The sequence below is a fragment of the Vitis riparia genome, chromosome 16, assembly GCF_004353265.1.
Source record: "Vitis riparia cultivar Riparia Gloire de Montpellier isolate 1030 chromosome 16, EGFV_Vit.rip_1.0, whole genome shotgun sequence".
In the NCBI taxonomy this organism is placed as follows: Eukaryota; Viridiplantae; Streptophyta; class Magnoliopsida; order Vitales; family Vitaceae; genus Vitis; species Vitis riparia.
The window spans coordinates 2,255,372-2,275,047 of NC_048446.1; the positions used below are offsets into that span (position 1 = coordinate 2,255,372).

The 19,676-nt window shown below is 29.7% G+C and overlaps 1 protein-coding gene across 1 annotated transcript; it reads left to right on the forward strand.

Annotated features, from left to right (window-relative positions):
* Positions 1-13,167: 13,167 nt before the first annotated feature.
* On the forward strand, positions 13,168-17,731 carry LOC117933936 (transcription factor MYB53-like). Its single transcript, XM_034855521.1, has 3 exons — positions 13,168-13,309; positions 17,387-17,534; positions 17,620-17,731. The coding sequence occupies exons 1-3, from the start codon at positions 13,168-13,170 to the stop codon at positions 17,729-17,731; spliced, it is 402 nt and encodes a 133-aa protein (XP_034711412.1).
* Positions 17,732-19,676: the final 1,945 nt, after the last annotated feature.

Here is a 19,676-nt window from a genome sequence, read left to right on the forward strand (position 1 = left end):
ATGGCTTGGATATTGTTAAAATACGTTGATTCCACTTAGGCGGTGTTAGAATGAGTCCCGGAAAAATTAAAAGCCAAAAATACTAAAAAATTAGACAAGGTACGAAGAATGTGAGGATTCCCAAATCTCCACTTCTTTGAAGTTGTAAAAATTTTTTGGATTTCATATGGCTTGGATATTGTTTAAATAGGTTGATTCCACTTAAGCGGTGTTCGAATGAGTCCCGAAAAATTTAAAATCCAAAAATACAAAAAAATTAGACAAGGTACAAAGAATGTGAGGAATCCTCACATTCTTCTTACCCTCCCAAGTCTCCACTTCTTTGAAGTTTTAAAATTTTTTTTGGACTTCATATGGCTTGGATATTGTTTAAATAGGTTGATTCCACTTAGGCGGTGTTCGAATAAGTTCCGGAAAAATTAAAAGCCAAAAATACTAAAAAATTAGAAAAGGTACGAAGAATGTGAGGAATCCTCACATTCTTTGTACCCTCCCAAATCTCCACTTCTTTGAAGAATTCAAAATTTTTTTGGACTTCATATGCCTTGGATATTGTCTAAATAGGTTGATTCCACTTAGGTGGTGTTCGAATGAGTCCCGAAAAAATTAAAATCCAAAAATACTAAAAAATCAGACAAGGTACGAAGAATGTGAGGAATCCTCACATTTTTCGTACCCTCGCAAATCTCCACTTCTTTGAAGTTTTAAAAATTTTTTTGGACTTCATATGGCTTGGATATTGTGTAAATAGGTTGATTCCACTTAGGCGGTGTTCGAATGAGTCCCGAAAAAATTAAAAGCCAAAAATACTAAAAAATTAGAAAATGTACGAAGAATGTGAGGAATCCTCACATTCTTCGTACCCTCCCAAATCTCCACTTCTTAGAAGTTTTAAAAAAACTTTTGGACTTCATAGTGCTTGGATATTGTTTAAATACGTTGATTCCACTTAGGCGGTGTTAGAATGAGTCCCGGAAAAATTAAAAGCCAAAAATACTAAAAAATTAGACAAGGTACGAAGAATGTGAGGATTCCTCACATTCTTCGTACCCTCCCAAATCTCCACTTCTTGGAAGTTGTAAAAATTTTTTGGACTTCATATGGCTTGGATATTGTTTAAATAGGTTGATTCCACTTAAGCGGTGTTCGAATGAGTCCCGGAAAAATTAAAAGCCAAAAATGCAAAAAAAATTAGACAAGGTACAAAGAATGTGAGGAATCCTCACATTCTTCTTACCCTCCCAAATCTCCACTTCTTTGAAGTTTTAAAAATTTTTTTGGACTTCATATGACTTGGATATTGTTTAAATAGGTTGATTCCACTTAGGCGGTGTTCGAATAAGTTCCGAAAAAATTAAAAGCCAAAAATACTAAAAAAATTAGACAAGGTACGAAGAATGTGAGGAATCCTCACATTCTTCGTACCCTCGCAAATCTCCACTTCTTTGAAGTTTTAAAAATTTTTTTGGACTTCATATGCCTTGGACTATTGTCTAAATAGGTTGATTCCACTTAGGCGGTGTTCGAATGAGTCCCGAAAAAATTAAAAGCCAAAAATACTAAAAAATTAAAAAAGGTACGAAGAATGTGAGGAATCCTCACATTCTTCGTACCCTCCCAAATCTCCACTTCTTAGAAGTTTAAAAAAAACTTTTGGACTTCATATGACTTGGATATTGTGTAAATAGGTTGATTCCACTTAGGCGGTGTTCAAATGAGTCCCAGAAAAATTAAAAGCCAAAAATACTAAAAAATTATACAAGGTACGAAGAATGTGAGGAATCCTCACATTTTTCGTACCCTCGCAAATCTCCACTTCTTTGAAGTTTTAAAAATTTTTTTGGACTTCATATGCCTTGGATTATTGTCTAAATAGGCAATGTTTTCAGAACCGGACCGGTGATCGAACCGGAAAAGTTACCGGTTCACGGTTCACCGGTCGGACCGGCGGTCGAACCGCTATCGAACCGGTGACGTCATAAATATATAATTTATATATTATTAAAATTAAAAATAATTATAAAAATTAAAAATATATAAAATTATAAATTTTAATAATGTTTGATTTTTATATTTGGTATATTAAATTAAATGATAAAGTTTAATATTTTAAATTTTATTAAATAGGAATATGTAATATTTAAGAAAGAAGATATATTTAAGATGAAAAAATTTAAAATATTTAATTTTATCCTTTTGTCTTTGTATTTTATTGTTTTTAAATTATTCTATTAATTAATTTATATTATTTTTTATAATTATTATAAAAATAAACAGGAATTTAAATATTTACATTTTTTTAAAGATTTTATATGATAAAATTTTGAAATAAAATCAAAGTTTCATGCGTCCAAAGGCAATGTTTTCCTTTAATAGTCTCATTCCCAATCCCACATCCCTTTAATAGTCTCATTCCCAATCCCACATCGGAAGCACAAGAATTTTATGTGCTCCATGTGCTCTATAAAAGCCTCCCAACTTGCGTTTAAGGCAAACAAGCCAGCAAGCTGGGCCTGCAAGCATGACCCAAATGCAAGTGTTATTTTAAAATGAAAAATGCTGCAAATTGGGCTTGTAGATATGGCCCAAATAGTAGTGTTTAAATCTTATCATTGGACTAGGCCTAGAGGCTTGGACCAAAGAAGGTTTATTAGGTTGAGTATGTAAGCATTGGGCCTGGACAGGGCCTTTTAATAGTAAACAAAAATTTGTGTAAGTTATGACCAGTTTGCAAAAAACCGGCCGGGTTGTCCGGTTCGACGGTTCAACCATCGGTTTGAACGGTTCAATGCCGGTTTGATAACAAAACGGTTCATTGAGCAGACCGAACCAGATAGTTCACCGGTCGACGGTTGGACCGGTCTGGCCGACCGGTCCGGTCCGGTTTTTAAAACCATGTAAATAGGTTGATTCCACTTAGGCGGTGTTCGAATGAGTCTCGAAAAAATTAAAAGCCAAAAATACTAAAAAAAATTAGAAAAGGTACGAAGAATGTGAGGATTCCTCACATTCTTCGTACCCTCCCAAATCTCCACTTCTTAGAAGTTTTAAAAAAAACTTTTGGACTTCATATGGCTTGGATATTGTTTAAATAAGTTGATTCCACTTAGGCGGTGTTCAAATGAGTCGCGGAAAAATTAAAAGCCAAAAATACTAAAAAATTAGAAAAGGTACGAAGAATGTGAGGAATCCTCACATTCTTCATACCCTCCCAAATCTCCACTTCTTTGAAGTTGTAAAAATTTTTTTGGACTTCATATGCCTTGGATATTGTCTAAATAGGTTGATTCCACTTAAGTGGTGTTCGAATGAGTCCCGAAAAAATTAAAAGCCAAAAATACTAAAAAATTAGACAAGGTACGAAGAATGTGAGGAATTCTCACATTCTTCGTACTGTCCCAAATCTCCACTTCTTTGAAGTTTTAAAATTTTCTTTGGACTTCATATGGCTTGGATATTATTTAAATAGGTTGATTCCACTTAGGCGGTGTTCGAATAAGTCCCGGAAAAATTAAAAGCCAAAAATACTACAAAATTAGAAAAGGTACGAAGAATGTGAGGAATCATCACATTCTTCGTACCCTTCCAAATCTCCACTTCTTTGAAGTTTTAAAAATTTTTATGGACTTCATATGGCTTGGATATTGTTTAAATTGGTTGATTGCACTTAGGAGGTGTTCGAATGAGTACCGGAAAAATCTAAATGCAAAAATACTAAAAAATTAGACAAGGTACGAAGAATGTGAGGAATCATCACATTCTTCGTACCCTCCTAAATCTCCACTTCTTTGAGGTTTTAAAAAAAATTTGGACTTCATATAGCTTGGATATTGTTTAAATAGGTTGATTCCACTTAGGCGGTGTTTGAATGAGTCCCGTAAAAATCAAAATCCAAAAATATTAAAAAATTAGACAGGGTACGAAGACTGTGAGAAACCCGCACCATTCTCCGCTTGTATGAGGGTGTGAAATGGATTCTTCAAAATTCAAAATGGAAATTTATGAAAAAATATTGTGAGGGGTTTGGATTTCCATATGGTTAGTAATTATACATTTTTCGTATTTTCAATATTTCAACTAATTTTGTTTTGTAATTCAATTTAAACGCTAAGAAATAATTTAGTCATATATTATCAATTAATAATTAGTACACAACTAATTTAATATAAATTTAATATTTATATTTTATCTAATTTAGTTATATATATATATATTTTTTTTTTCAGTTCGTAAACAAATTATATTGCTTTTCACACTTCAAATATTTCTCAAATTTTGTCAACAAATTATTTGATGTTAAAATAAATTATATTTACTTTCCTTAATTTATAAATTATATCACAAAAAAAAAAAATAGCTATTTATTTTTTCAAAATTCTCTTTATTTTTCTGTTTCATAAAAAAAAATTCCCCAAACAAAATAATTACATTAAACAGGAATTTATAATTGGTTATTGTAATGGATGTAAAAATGTGTGTTGCATGGGATTAATTCCCATGGCAATCGGTGACCTGAAGAATTGGTTGTGTATAATTTTTTATTATTTTTACATGCCATGTGTCTTAATCTTATTAGCCCAAAAAAGTGGGTATGGTACCGAAAAGCACTTTTCGGTACCCTAGCATAACCCTTTAGGGTCAAATAGAGGAGATAAACTGACGTCAACATACAGCTACAGAACTTTTAAAATAATGTCTTTGGTGGACCACCACAAGAGGGAATTTTTAATAGGAATTGTGTTCTCAAGTCAGATCGAGGAGATAAATTGACGTGAACATACAACTACAGAACTTTTGAAATAAAGTCTTTGGTCTCAGGTCAGATCGACGAAATAAACTGACACCAAAGGACATACTTCAATCACATAGACTTGTTCTTAGGATTTTGGATTTTTCTCTTAGAAACTATATACCAATCTGACGGATTTTTCTCAATAGTACGGTAATTTAAAAAAGTTATGCTTAAATTACTGTAGTAGAAGAAGTTATTACAAATATACGGTAGTTTTTGCCACCTAGGAAAGAGGATTTGCCACTTAGGAGAGAGGAGAGAGGAGAGAGCTTCAGCGGATAATTTTTTTTTTAAACCAAAATTATCTTTTCAAATTTTCAAAGGGAAATCGTCTTTTCAAAAGACGAGTTCCATGAAAAAAAAAATTTGTATTTAAAAAAATTCCCCATTTACAAGGGAACTCGTCTCTTCAAGAGACGAGTTCCTTGAAAAAAATATATATATTTTTTCAAAAAATCCCAAATTATTATTTAAAAAAAAAAAACAACAATTCCTCGAGGGAACTCGTCTCTTCAAGAGACGAGTTCCCATGGGAAAAAATATATATATATATTTTTTAAAAATATTTAAAAAAAAAATTCCCAAATTAAAAAAAAAAAAAAAAAAAAACACACACACACACAATACCACAAGGGAACTTGTCTCTTCAAGAGACGAGTTCCCATGGGAAATTTTTTTTTTTTTTAAATATTTTTTTTTTTATAAAAAAGTTCCCAAATTAAAAAAAAAAAAAAAAAACAATTATTCAAGGAAACTCGTCTCTTGAAGAGGAGTTCCCATGGGAATTTTTTTTTTTAAATATTTTTTTTATAAAAAAATTCCCAAATAAAAAAAAAAAAAAAAAAAACAATTCCACAAGGGAACTCGTCTCTTGATTTTTAAATTTTTTTTTAAAAAAAATACCCAAATAAAAAAAAAAAAAAAAAAAAAACAATTCTTCAAGGGAACTCGTCTCTTGAAGAGACGAGTTCCCATGGGAAATTTTTTTTTTTTTTTTATAAAAAAATTCCCAAATTAAAAAAAAAAAAAAAAACAATTCCACAAGGGAAAGAGACGAGTTCCCATGGGAAAAAAAATTTTAATTTTTTTTTTAAAAAAATACCCAAATTAAAAAAAAAAAAAAAAAAAACAATTCTTCAAGGGAACTCGTATCTTCAAGAGACGAGTTCCCATGGGAAAAAAAAAAATTTAATGAAGAGACGCAACCACACAATTCAATTGAAGAGACGAGTTCCCAAATTAGTAAATTTTTTTTTTTTTTTTGGGATTTTTTATAATTTGGGATTTTTTTTTTTAATGAAGAGACGATTTCCCTTTTGCAATATTTTTTTTTTAATTTTGGGATTTTTTTAAAAAATATATTAAAAATATTACTTTTTTTTAAACAGACTATTTCCCCTTTGGAATTTTTTATTTTTATTTTATAATTTTGGATTTTTTTATGGGAACTCATCTCTTCAAGAGACGAGTTCCCTTAAGGAATTGTTTTTTTTTTTTTTAAATAATAATTTGGGAATTTTTAAATATATATATATATATATATTGGGAACTTTTTTTTTTTTTTAAAAAAAGACGAGTTCCCTTGAGGAATTGTTTTTTTTTTTTTTTTTTTTTTTTTTAATTTGGGAATTTTTTTAAAAAAATATATTTTAAAAAAAAAATTTCCCATGGGGAACTCGTCTCTTCAAGAGACGAGTTCCCCTTGTGGAATTGTTTTTTTTTTTTATTTTTTTTTTTTAATTTAGGAATTTAAAAAAAAAAAAAAAAATTTCCCATGGGGAACTCGTCTCTTAAGAGACGAGTTCCCCTTGTGGAATTGTTTTTTTTTTTTTTTTTTTTTTTTAATTTGGGAATTTTTTTTTTTAAATATTAAAAAAAAAAAAATTTCCCATGGGAAACTCGTCTCTTCAAGAGACGAGTTCCCCTTGTGGAATTGGTTTTTTTTTTTTTTTTTTTTTTTTTTTTTTTTTTTAATTTAGGAATTTTTTAAAAAAATATTAAAAAAAAAAAAAATCCCATGGGGAGCTCGTCTCTTCAAGAGACGAGTTCCCCTTGTGGAAAATTTTATTTTTTTATTATTTTTTTTTTAATTTGGAAATTTAAAAAAAAAAAAAAAAATTTCTCATGGGAAACTCGTCTCTTGAAGAGACGAGTTCCCCTTGTGGAATTGTGTGTGTGTTTTTTTTTTTTTTTTTAATTTAGGAATTTAAAAAAAAAAAATTTAAATTTTTTTCCCATGGGAAACTCGTCTCTTGAAAAGACGAGTTCCCTTGTGGAATTGTTTTTTTTTTTTTAATTTGGGAATTTAAAAAAAAAAAAAAATTTCCCATGGGAAACTCGTCTCTTGAATTTCCTTTGTGGAAGTTTTTTTTTTTTTTTTTTTTTTTTTTTAAAAGGAATTTTTTTTAAATATATACCTTAAGGAATTTTTTTTTTTTTTTTATATATATTTTTTTCATGGAACTCGTCTCTTCAAGAGACGAGTTCCCTTGTAAATGGGGAATTTTTTTAAATACTATTTTTTTTTTCATGGAACTCGTCTTTTGAAAAGACGATTTCCCTTTGTTTAAAAAAAAAATTATCCGCTGAACCTCTTTCCTCTCTCCTCTCTCCTAAGTGGCAAATCCTCTTTCCTAGGTGGCAAAAACTACCGTATATTTGTAATAACTTCTTCTACTACAGTAATTTAAGCATAACTTTTTTAAATTACCGTACTATTGAGAAAAATCCCCAATCTGACACCGACGAATAGAGCGGTTTTATTGGAACGAACATGCAAGAGGACAGAGGGGCGCCCATCTTTGCTATAAAAATAGGAAACAACGGTTTCAATCCCACCTTTTCTTTCACTCTTTTTCATCCGTTTGTATCCGACATCCTACTCATCCGTCTCATGAATACTTTCCCTTTTAACTTCCTCGATACGGACAAAAAGGTTTCGGTCCTCACACAGAGTTTGATGGCAAACTAAGCTTTTTTGGAAAAAAAAAAAAAACACCTAATCTTGCGTTCTTTTGTATCAACATCTACGTATTATTATTATTATTTTTTTTTATAACAAAATCATAATTGATGATTTCGATTGTAGCTCCAACATTGAAACGATGTTTACCGATTATGGTTTTATTATAAAAAAAATAATGAAATAAAGTTAAAAGATTATTTTAATAAATATTTTGAAAAACAATTTAGATGTGAAATATTCCTTTTTTTTTAAAGGATTATTTTTTGGATAAACTTCTAACACAAATTCTCACAAAACCATCATTTTCTCAAAAAGAAAATCACCGTATATGTTAGGAAATATCCCAAATTCCTAATTAGTATAAATTATTTTTTTTTATGAAAAATATTATATAGAATATTTTTATGTTGATATATTATTATAATGTTAGACTTCCTTATAAAATAAAAAAAATTGTTGAAAATATTCTAAGTCATGAAAGAAAAAAGTTATGAGATAAAATATGAGCTTATAAAGATTATATGAGAGGTACTCGATGAAACGAGATGACTTGTGGTAGAGTAGGGATACAAAGAGTGGAAAAACATAAGATGTTTCGAAAACCCAATAATTGTATCTGATTTTATCCTCTATAATGTTTTTATTTTGTCATTTGTAATGTTATTTTATTGTATATTGAAATGATTATCTCTCATTCATGATTTTTTTATCTTTATGTTGTTAATTAAAGATCATCAAAGCTTTCGCTAATGTAATAAAATATAAATGTGAAAAGAAAAGGAAAGATAAAAAAAAAAAAAAAAAGCAAACTAGCAATGAAATTACGTGGGGATTATATAATCATGCGCCACTATTTTTATTTATTTTTCCTTTGAAGCTTAAATTTTGACTTTTAATGTACATATATTTTGAAAGAAATAATCCTAGCAACCTAGCAACGTGCACTCAAAATTACTATCTAAAGCTCCTCTCCTCCTCAAATGTTTTCCTTTTCTCATTTACACATAACTCTTTGATAATCAACTATTGATATGTGATAATCAACCATGTCATATGATTTTTATTTTTTTTTATTTTTTTATTCCTTTAGTAATACCTCCACCTTTTTGTTTTTTGTTTTTTTTTTAATGTGTTGATTTTATAAAATCTTTTTAATTTTAATTTTTTTTCACTATTTCATCTTTCAATATTTATTGATTTTAATTATTTATGAATATTTTTAAGACAAAATAATAATGCATAATGAATAATTAATGAGAACAAATTTAATATAAAAATAAATACATAATGAACAAATTTAAAAGTTAACAACATAAGATTTTCCATATTTGTCTAAATAAAATATTTATTTATTTTATAAATTTTATTACATTGTTATATTATTTATATTTTAAAAAATTTTAAATTTTTATATGCAAATCAGAGTCAATGACAATAGTTTTAGTTTTTTGCTCATGGATCTAAATTGATCATAGTTTTAACTTTTCTTTTGGTTAAATTATTTAATATTTCTAATTATATAAGATAAAAACTTGATTATTGTTCTAACATTTTACTTTATTAAAATTTTTAAGTTTTAATTAATATAAAATAAAATATATTTTTCAGAAAAAGTTGTATTTAATCATTTATACTAATTTCTCTTAATTTTATTAAAAATTAAAATTTTTACATGCTGAAATTGTGCACATTTCAAGTTTGAGCAATTTGAATAGCACTTTTGTAGTTACAATACATAGGAATAAGACAAGAAAGAGAAACACCCATATCAACAAGTAACCAACATCACCAAACTATCTTACTGGTGGTAAATGCCATAATATGATACTCAGCTTCTGTGGAAGATTAAGAAATGATAGTTTGTTTTTGTTCTTCTAAGAAATAAGAGAATCCTTAAAAAAAAAATGTATAAAATCTAGTGGTAGACTTGTGATCTTTGACATCACTGGTTCAATCAGCATCAGAATATGCATGCAACTCTTAAAAAAGAAGTAGATGGGAATAAAAGACTAAGAAATATAGTGCCTCAGAGATACCACAGAACACAAAGACAACAACTCAATGAACTGTAGTAGGAGAAACAACAAACTGACTAACATTATGAATAACATAAGTAATGTTCGAACGTGTAATGACGAGATATACCAAGTTGCCAACAATAGTACGATATAAAGTAGGTTCTAGCAAGGGGTTGCCATCAGAAGAAGAATACTGAACATTAACTTTAAGAGTAGTATCAATAAGGTGAACATGATTGAGAATATCAATTATGTACTTTGATTGTGAAAGAAGATAACCTTTTGGAGAAGAAACTACCTCAATACCCAAAAAGCATTGTATAGAGCCCAAATCCTTCATTTTAAAATGAGAAGTCAAATATGATTTCAACACTATAATCTTATCAACATCATCACCTATAATAATTATGTCATCAACATATAGAGAAAGAAGAATACAACCAATAGAGGTGTAGTACTTTAAAAAGAGTGTAGAATCATGATGACTAGGTCAAAGCCAAGAAAAATAAGCGCATCAAAGAACTTTGAAAACCAAGCACAAGGTGTTTGTTTGAGACTGTATAAAACTTTCTTAAGCTTGCAAACTTCTCTAAGATTATGAGAAACACCAAGAGGAAGGACCATATAGACTTCTTCTTGAAGAACACCATTCAAAAAGACATTTTCAACATCTAACTGAGATAAGAGTACATAAGTAATTATAATAAGAGTACAAAATGCAATCATCTTTGTAATAAAAGCAGAAATTTCCTTATGATCCATACCATACTATTGAGAAAATCCCTTAGCAACCAATCAGGCTTTGTGCTGCTTAATTGAACCGTCATAATTAGTTTTGATTTTATAGACCTAATAAAAACCTATTGCATTCTTGCCAAGTGGTAAAGGTACCAAACCCTAAGCATTAATCTTATGAAAAGCAAAAAGTTCCTCATTCATAGTTTGCTATCAAAAAAAGATCAAGAATAGCTTTTTTATATGATAGATGCTCAAAACGGTTGTGAATAGAAGCTAAAAATGATGTAAAAGAATTTGAATAGGAGGAGTGAATAAAATATGGTAATCAAGTAGACTTATGAAGACGTTGAAAAGAATGTGGGGGAAGAGGATCCATAGTCTCAAAAGGTGCTAGAGTAGCAGTTTGAGGAGAGAAATGAGCATGATGATCCATAACTAAAGTATCAGTATCTATATGAACAACCAAGAAAAGATCAATGTGAACAAGTTTAGACTTAAAGACATTATGAGACTCAACAGGAATAAAAAATAAAAGTATATGCTCAAAGAAGAAAACATGATGAGAAACATATAATTTATGGCTAATCAAATCAAAGCAACGATATCCCTTTTGACTTTCATCATATCCTAGAAAAAACAAATGACAGAACGAGAAGATAATTTGCTATGCTTTGCACAAGGACGAAGAACAAAACAAGTACAACAAAAAACTCTCAAGGAAGAGTAATTAGGAGCATAGCCATACAACTTTTCAAATGTGACAAACTAGAGGTGTGGAATTAGGGAATTTTATTAATTAAGTGAACTATAGTAAAAACTACTGCCTTTCCCCATAATTCAATAGGAATACATGCAAACAATAAAAGAGAACAAACAATTTCAATAATATGCTTGTGTTTTTAATTTTCATTAATATTCTGGATGGTTCTAATTAATGTTTTTAGTTTTAAAAACAAAGACGAAAAGAAAAAAAATTCATCCATTTTTCAAGAATCTTTTACTAATTTCGATGGTTCATGGATAGGACATAGACGAGTTACAAGTGTTAATTTTTTATTTTACAATTTTTTTATAAAGTTTTAAAATAAAATATTTTTATATACCTTTATCTTTTTTTTTTTTAAATTATAAAAGTACAAATTAACAAATGGACTTCTAATTTCGTTCCAATGAGATATTGCTTCATTTAAAATTTTTAATTATCATTATCATTATTTTTAATTTTACTTTATTTTTTTAATTTCATATTTAATACTTTTGTTTCCACTTACTTTTACTTTCTTTTCTAAAATGGCAATAGGGTGAGTTTTTTGGGCTACTCCTCCCACCCTTATTAAATAAGATTTAGGGTGAAGAGAATCAAGTTAACAGTGAGTTCAAGATTTTTTTTTAAAACAAAATATTTTAATCATTCATAAATTAAAAAACTCACGCGCCCGAAATTGAAAATTAGGGTAGAAAATTAACCCTCCTCGATTGGCGTAAGTTTAAAAGAGCCTTAGTTGTAACCCTAGAGTCAATTTGTTTGGTTGTATCCTTATAAGTTGTTTGCTCCACTTCTCTCTAACAAGGCCTTCATGGTATACTTTTGAACTCTTATGACTGAATTAATATTCACCAATCAACTGTATATTTGTCACACCAATAAATATGGTTGTAAAATGATATAAAATTAATGACTAAACAATATAGAAAACTATTTGTTACAGGTAAATATTATGGGTTAGTGTCCTTAAATATGACTTAGGTGTGTTATAAATATAAATTTATGTCAAAAAAATTATTATGAAACGCTCAAACAGCTTTATTGAGGAGTGGTGAGAGCTACGAGGTGGAGAAACAATTCAAAGTGATGTTCAAATCTAGTATGCAACTTATAATAACTAATTACTACGACAAAAATCCTAAGAACAAATCTAAGAGACTAAACTATGTCCGTTGGCGTAAGTTTATCTCCTCAATCTGACCTCCAAACAAATGTCTTATTAAAAATTCCCTTTAGTGGTCCACCAAAGATTTTATTTCAAATGTCTGTAGCTGCATGTTCAAAAACATGTCCGTTGGCGTCAGTTTATCTCCTCAATCTGACCGGAGAACAATGAATTAGATTTCACAGGACAAATTTCCGATCAAATCCCAAGTGATTGGTAGCTTATGATCTCCTATTAGAACCAAACTTTTATATCAGAAACTGTAAATTATTTTGTCTTGACTCATTTTCCTTGACTAATCTCAGGGACTAAGAAAGCAAAAGGTGACCATGTCCGTTGGCGTCAGTTTATCTCCTCAATCTGACCTCAATCCATGCTCTTAGAACAAAAAACGTTGCCTCTACAACTCCCGGCGGATCCTATGAGATGCTGCTTCAGTTTATCTCCTCAAACTGATCAACTGAAGGCAACTCTCTTTCTATAAATTTGCCTCCTCATATGACCACTATGAAGCAAGCTCAGCCAAGCATTGGATAACAAGCACGTTGTTTCTTCAAGGTCTCAATCTTCTCTTCACAGCTTGCTATTCAATGGGGAGGGCTTCCCTGTTTTTTTTTTTTTTTTTCTACAGTCATTGTATCTATTTATTTGTTTTCTTGTAGTAGATTTCATGGAAGCAGCTTTATTGGGTTAATTTCTCCCGTCTCTGCAGGGAAATCCGTAATGGAAACACCACAGCAGACGAGTGGGTTGGAGACACGGCCATGGACCAAAGAAGAAGACCAGAAGCTCTTTGAATGTAAAAGCAAAAATCGCCATCTATCTTGGCCAGAAATCGCAATGCTGACAGAGCTAGAGAGGAGTCGTAAGAGATGTAGGGAAAGGTGGGAAAAGCATTTGGAGGATAAGCATTGAGTTTGCTGCATGGTCATGAATGCATCTTATAATAATCCTGGGCTTCGTATTATGTTGAAGGGTTAGACCCATTAATTTCTGCATAATATAATGGTTGGCTTATTGTACTCACCGATGAAATTATTCATCTTATAACGGTTAGACCCATGACTTGTGACCATCCATTTGAAGGAATTAAATATAAAAAATAAATCCACCATTCTTACATTATTAGTTTTTTTTTTTTTTTTTAATTTTATTTATAGTTTTAATTACATTATGAGGAGTTAATAGCTCAAAAAACAAAATGATAATAATAATAATAATAATATGGAATTCTTATAAATAAAAAAATTATAATATGCAAATAAAGATATATATATTTTCGATTTATGCTTGAATTGTTCAAATCTTGGTTTGAGTCTAATCCCAATTGAATTCGGGTTGATAATACTTAGCTTAAGTCCAACCCGAAAATAATTGTCCAAACATGCCTTAATTAGGTTGGGTTTAGGTTAGATTGTTAGATTGGGCTAATCTGTTGAAATTACACCTTAGTACAGAGGTGTGGTAAGAATGATAGAGTGAGGTGGAGAAACAATTTTAAATGATTCAATTATCCTTTTTATTATTATGAAAAAACAAAAATCTAAATGGCTTAAAAGTACTGCTTCTCTAAAAATTGAAAATTGATTTTTGAAAATTTTTAATGAATCAAATTCAATTAATAAACTAATAAAACTTCATCCATCACTGGTTAGTTTTTTTCTTTTTAATCAAAAATGGAAATCTACGAGACATTACTGTACTATATTGATTCAAAATTTAAATGAAAAACATTTTTAATTATTCATAAATTCCAAAAGACTCCCGGAACCAAAATTGTTAAAGTAGCATTTACCATATTTCAAAATATTTAATTTTTTTAAGTGATCACATATTTCTCATTAATAGATTTTATTCTAATTTTGATTAATTTTACTTTTTATTAATTAAAATCAATTCTTATCGATGGCTTTTTACTACCTCATCATTTCATCATCATCAACTTAAGCCACACCATTTTTTCTCTTAATTACCAAACACATTTACTATCCAGTGTGGACCATACTTAGAGGCATTATTTGTTGTTTTTTTAAATTCTTTTAATTCAGTAAAAGCTATTATTCTGTTAGAGCTTGTCTAGTTGTGTGATTAAAAATCAATTTTTTATTCTTAAAAATAAGAAACTATTTTTAAAAATTCATAATAATGTTTGATCATTATTTTTTTATTTTTAAATTCTAATAACAAAGTAAATAGAGAACGGTTTTCAAAGAATAATTAGAAATTATTTTCATCAATTTTTATAAGCAAAAGGAAGACATAGAGAAATTTTAAAATATAATAAAAACCAAATAAAATTGAATATGAGATTATTTTTCTTCTCTTTTCATAATCCAATATCGATTTTGAAAATATTCAAATATGATATTCCTTTAATTTACATGTGCTTTTTTGAATTTCTTTTAACTTGTCTAAAATTTTCATTAAGTAAATAAATTCCAAATCAAACTAAATGCATATAATTTATTAATTTTAAAAAATGATTGAAATCTCAAAAATTAATTTAATTAGTATTAAAAAGTCATGAAACTCGATCAATAACATTAAAAAGTCATACACTAAAATTTATTTTAAATAACCTGATTAACCATGCCTATATTTTTGTTGAACTATATTAAAACCTCATATACCTATATGTGGATTATTTTATTTTCATGTTTTTGAATTAATATTGTTTGCATTAAAACTTTTATTGACATCTAAAACTTTTATTAAGAAAATAAATTCCAAATCAATCTAGATACATATAATTTATTAATTTAAAAAAATACTTTTAATCTCTAAAACAAATTTAATTAGTACTATTAGAAAATCATAGGGCAAAATTTATTTTAAATGACTTGGTTAGTTTTTTTTTTTTAAACATATATCACATTTTTATAAATTTTTTTCATTAGACAAATAAATTTCAAATCAAGCAAGACTTAATGTGCTGGATTCATTAAAGATTTAGTAATTTTTAAAAGAAAGTTAAAGTTCAAATAGTAATCCAATCAATACCAAAAATTGGCCTATAACTACTATATATTTTTTTTCTTCTACATAGAATCATATTTATTTTATTTTATTTTTCACTAGGAAAATAAACTCCAAATTAAATAAGACTTAATGTATTTGATTAATTAATGAGGTTAGTAATTTTTAGCAATAATTAGAAACTCAAATAGCGGATCCATTAATACAAAAAATTATGATAAAAATTAGTTCATAATGACTTTATTATTTCTTTCCGTACATAATTAAACTTCAAATCAAGCGACACTTTGTATTGAAATTATTAATGAGTTTAAGAATTTCTAAATATTATTTAGAACTCAAAAACTAGATTCAATCACTACAAAAAATAATAACCAAAATCGATATATTATGACTAATGATTTTTTAAAAAATCAATTATGCTTTTATTAAGATATTAATAATATCCATATTTTTCTAACATATACTAAAATATCATTTTTTTATATACAAAAAAGTAATTTAAGATATTATTATGATATTACTTTTCATGTTTTACTTTTATTTTTTAATTTATTCATTATTACAAAATTATTTTTATTTTGGGTAAGACTTGAACTAAATTTAACTAATATTATATAAATTGAATTTGTAATGTTTTCACAAAATCAAAATAGAAAAATTATTTTTAAAAATAATTTATCCAAAACTTGTTTTTTGTTTTGTTATTTTTTTTTAAACTTAAAAACAGTTTTTAAAATAAAGCAAAAAAACAGGAGTAGACACGGACAAATTTCCGACCAAATCCCCAGCAGTTGATAGGTTGTCTCCTAATAGAACCAAACTTTTTGTAGTGCAAACTATTATGTGAAATGACTAAAGACACTAAACCATGTCCATGTCCATTTGGTTTCAAACAAAACCGGACAGAAAGAAGGGTGGGTTAGTCTCAAATCAGATATGATGAAAGTGAAAAAGACTAGAGAGATTTCTGAACTCAACATTGACTTAAAAGCACGCATGTCTCCTTCGATGGGGTTTGTCATATCCTCCATTCGCAAGAGCTTCGGAAACTGCCACATGTGAACTGATCTTCTCCTTGTGTTAAGTTTCTCCATTGGAGATAGGAAATTAACCATTTTTTGCTTGCTAGTTTTTCAAGAAACGACAAAAGGAGTTTGCTTTTAAGTTTGAAGCTTTCCTCTCATATCAGTTCCATACCACCTATTATAATTTATTTGGGTGCTAAGATTATCTTCTAACAAGGCTTGTTGGATGAGAAAGATGGTATACTGGAAATTCAACTCTAGTATGCAGCTTATAATAAGTGATATTTTATGGAAATTTAGTATGAGAAATAATTCCAAGTGATACCCAAATCTAGTATGCAACTTATAATAACTAATCACTAAGAGAAAAATCCTAAGAACAAATCTGATTGATTAAACTATGTCCGTTGGCGTCAGTTTGCATGTCCTCTTAATCTGACCTCAGAACATATCTTTTATTAAAAATTCCCTCTTGTGGCCCACCAAAGATTTTCAAACGTTTGTATCTGCATGTTCAAAACCATGTAGGGTTGGCGTCAGTTTGAGCCAAATCCATGCTCTTTGCGTCAGTTTGGCGTCAGTTTGTAACTCCCTTCTATAAATTTCGCCTCAGTGTGTCTCAAACTGATAACATGAAAGCAACTCTCTTCTATAAATTCCCTGAGCACATGACCACTATGAAGCAACCTCAGCCAAGCACATTGTTTCTTCAAGGTCTGAATCTCCTCTTGACAGCTTGCTTTTCAATGGCGCTTCCCTGGTTTTTAAGCAGTCATAATATCTATTTTTCTTGTAGTATATTTCATGAAAATTTTATTGGGTTAATTTCTTCCATCTTTGCAGGAAAATCCATGATGGTAAGATCAGAGGAGCAGAGACCCGAAGAAGAAGACCGGATGCTCTTTGAATAAGCAGAAATCCCGATCTACATCGGCCAGATATCGCAACGCTGGCAGGGCTGAGCAGAAGTGGTAAGAGTTGTACGGAGAGGTGGAATAACCATCTGGATCCTGCTGTCAAGAGAGAGAACTTCTCCCAAGAGGAAGACGACGCCATCATCTGCTTCCAGTCGCTCTATGGGAATTGGTAATGAGAATCATCCTCACACTTTTCCATGATCATATGATATGATAATTTGATCGATTTGAGGAGTTTTTATGTTGTGTTGCAGCTGGGCAAGTATAGCAGCTCATCTTCCAGGGCGAACCGAAAATGATGTGAAGAACCGCTTGTACAACCATTTGAAGAAGAAGAAGATTGGGAGAAGTACACGCACAAAGTAGCACCGGGGATCAGCCACATGCCACACAACTCTTTCATCTCAACCACAATAATGATCCAAACACAAGCTGTACACTGGTTGCAGCCTCACAAGAAATCGCCAACTCTTGGTCCACTTCTGAATTAGTATACCCAGAATTTGCAGGGAATATCTTACGAGCGATGACAAGATTATCCATCACTCTTTCGGGGGAGATTACTTTTGAGCCTTGGATTTTTGGACCGTTTTCAGCCTCACTGGAGAGAGAGTTCATGCCAACTGGAGAAGTCACCAGATTTTGGTCTGCTCGAATATATATATATATATACATATTATCTCTTTCTACTAGTGATTATGAATAAGTTCCACATATAGATATGTATACACACAGGCTTCCATATTCATGAATCATCTTATAATAAAGCTGCGTTTTGTATATGTTGAAGGGTTATTAGACAGTTATCAGACCCATTAATGTGGTCAAACATAGAATTCTCTTCAATTTAAAAAGTAACAAATAGACAAGTAGTGTATGTTTTGCATCTAAACTAGTACTATTATTGGCATAAATAGCATACGTGGTGGATGGTTGAAGAAACCGGGAAGAACTTCGTAGGAATTTAATTTCCATTTTGGAAGAGAGTTGATTTTGTGAGAATTTGTGTGAGGGAGTATATCATAATAAAAGTAATCATTTTAAAAAAAAATATTTGACATCTAGATTGTTTTGCAAAATATTTATCAAAACAATCTTTAAACTTTATTTCATATTTTTTTTATAATAAAACCATAATTAGTAAATATGATTTTAATCTTAGAGCTAAATTGGTAGTCATCATGGTTTTATCGTAAAAATAAAAAATAAAAAATAAAAAACTTAATATGTAGATGCTGATATGCATAAACGCAATTACTCTGATAAATATTGTAAAATTAAATCAAGATTGATTTTTTTTTCTTTTTTTATTTATTAAAAAAGCTTAGTTTGACAGCAAACTCTTAGTCCTTTTTGTCCATGTGGAAATTAGAGGGGAAGTATTCATGAGACGGATGAGTAGGATGTCAGATACAAACGGATGAGTATGATGTCGGATACAAACGAAAGAAAAAGAGTGAAAGAAAAGGTGGGATTGAAACCGATGGTCTACTTTTGAATTTTCCAACTTTATGAACCTTTTATGATTGAAAATTGAAATCGCAACATCAAAGTGTCTTTGCAAAGTGTCATTGTTTCCTATTTTACTGCAATCGGCCCTCTGCCCTCTGCCCTCTGGGATGTTTGTTCCAATAAAGTCGCTGTCTTTGTTGGTGTCAGTTTGGCATATAATTACTAAGAGAAAAATCCAAAATCCTAAGAACAAGTTAAGTGATTAAACTATGTCCGTTGGTGTCAGTTTATCTCCTCAATCTGACCTGAGAATGAATCTTTTATTAAAAATTCCCTCTTGTGGTGGTCCACCAAAGATATTATTTCAAAAGCTTGTAGCTGTATGTCGGTTGACGTCAATTTATATCCTCAATCTGACCCAAGTCCATGCTCTTAAAACAAAGAAAGTTGCCTCTACAACTAGTGGCGGACCCCATTGTCTCCAATGAGAAAATTTCACTACTCAAACTGACATAAAGGCATGTGGCCTCAATGAGATGGCTTCCGTTTATCTCCTAAAACGGATCAACTGAAGGCAACTCTCTTGTATAAATTTCCCTCCCAAAATTAACCACTATGGAGCAAGCTCAGCCAAGCATTGGATATCAATCACATTGTACTAACAAAAATGGTTGTTTGAAACAACAGTAGAGGGAAGCCGATTTATAAGAAAAATGGCAGTTTGAAATGCAAATGACTAATATTGAGAGGCATACCAGCTTGTATTAACAAAGAAAGACAAACTTCCACAACATGATGGTTCTTCCTTTCTACTCTTCCATTTTGCCAAGGAGTATGAAGACAAGAGACTTGATGAAGA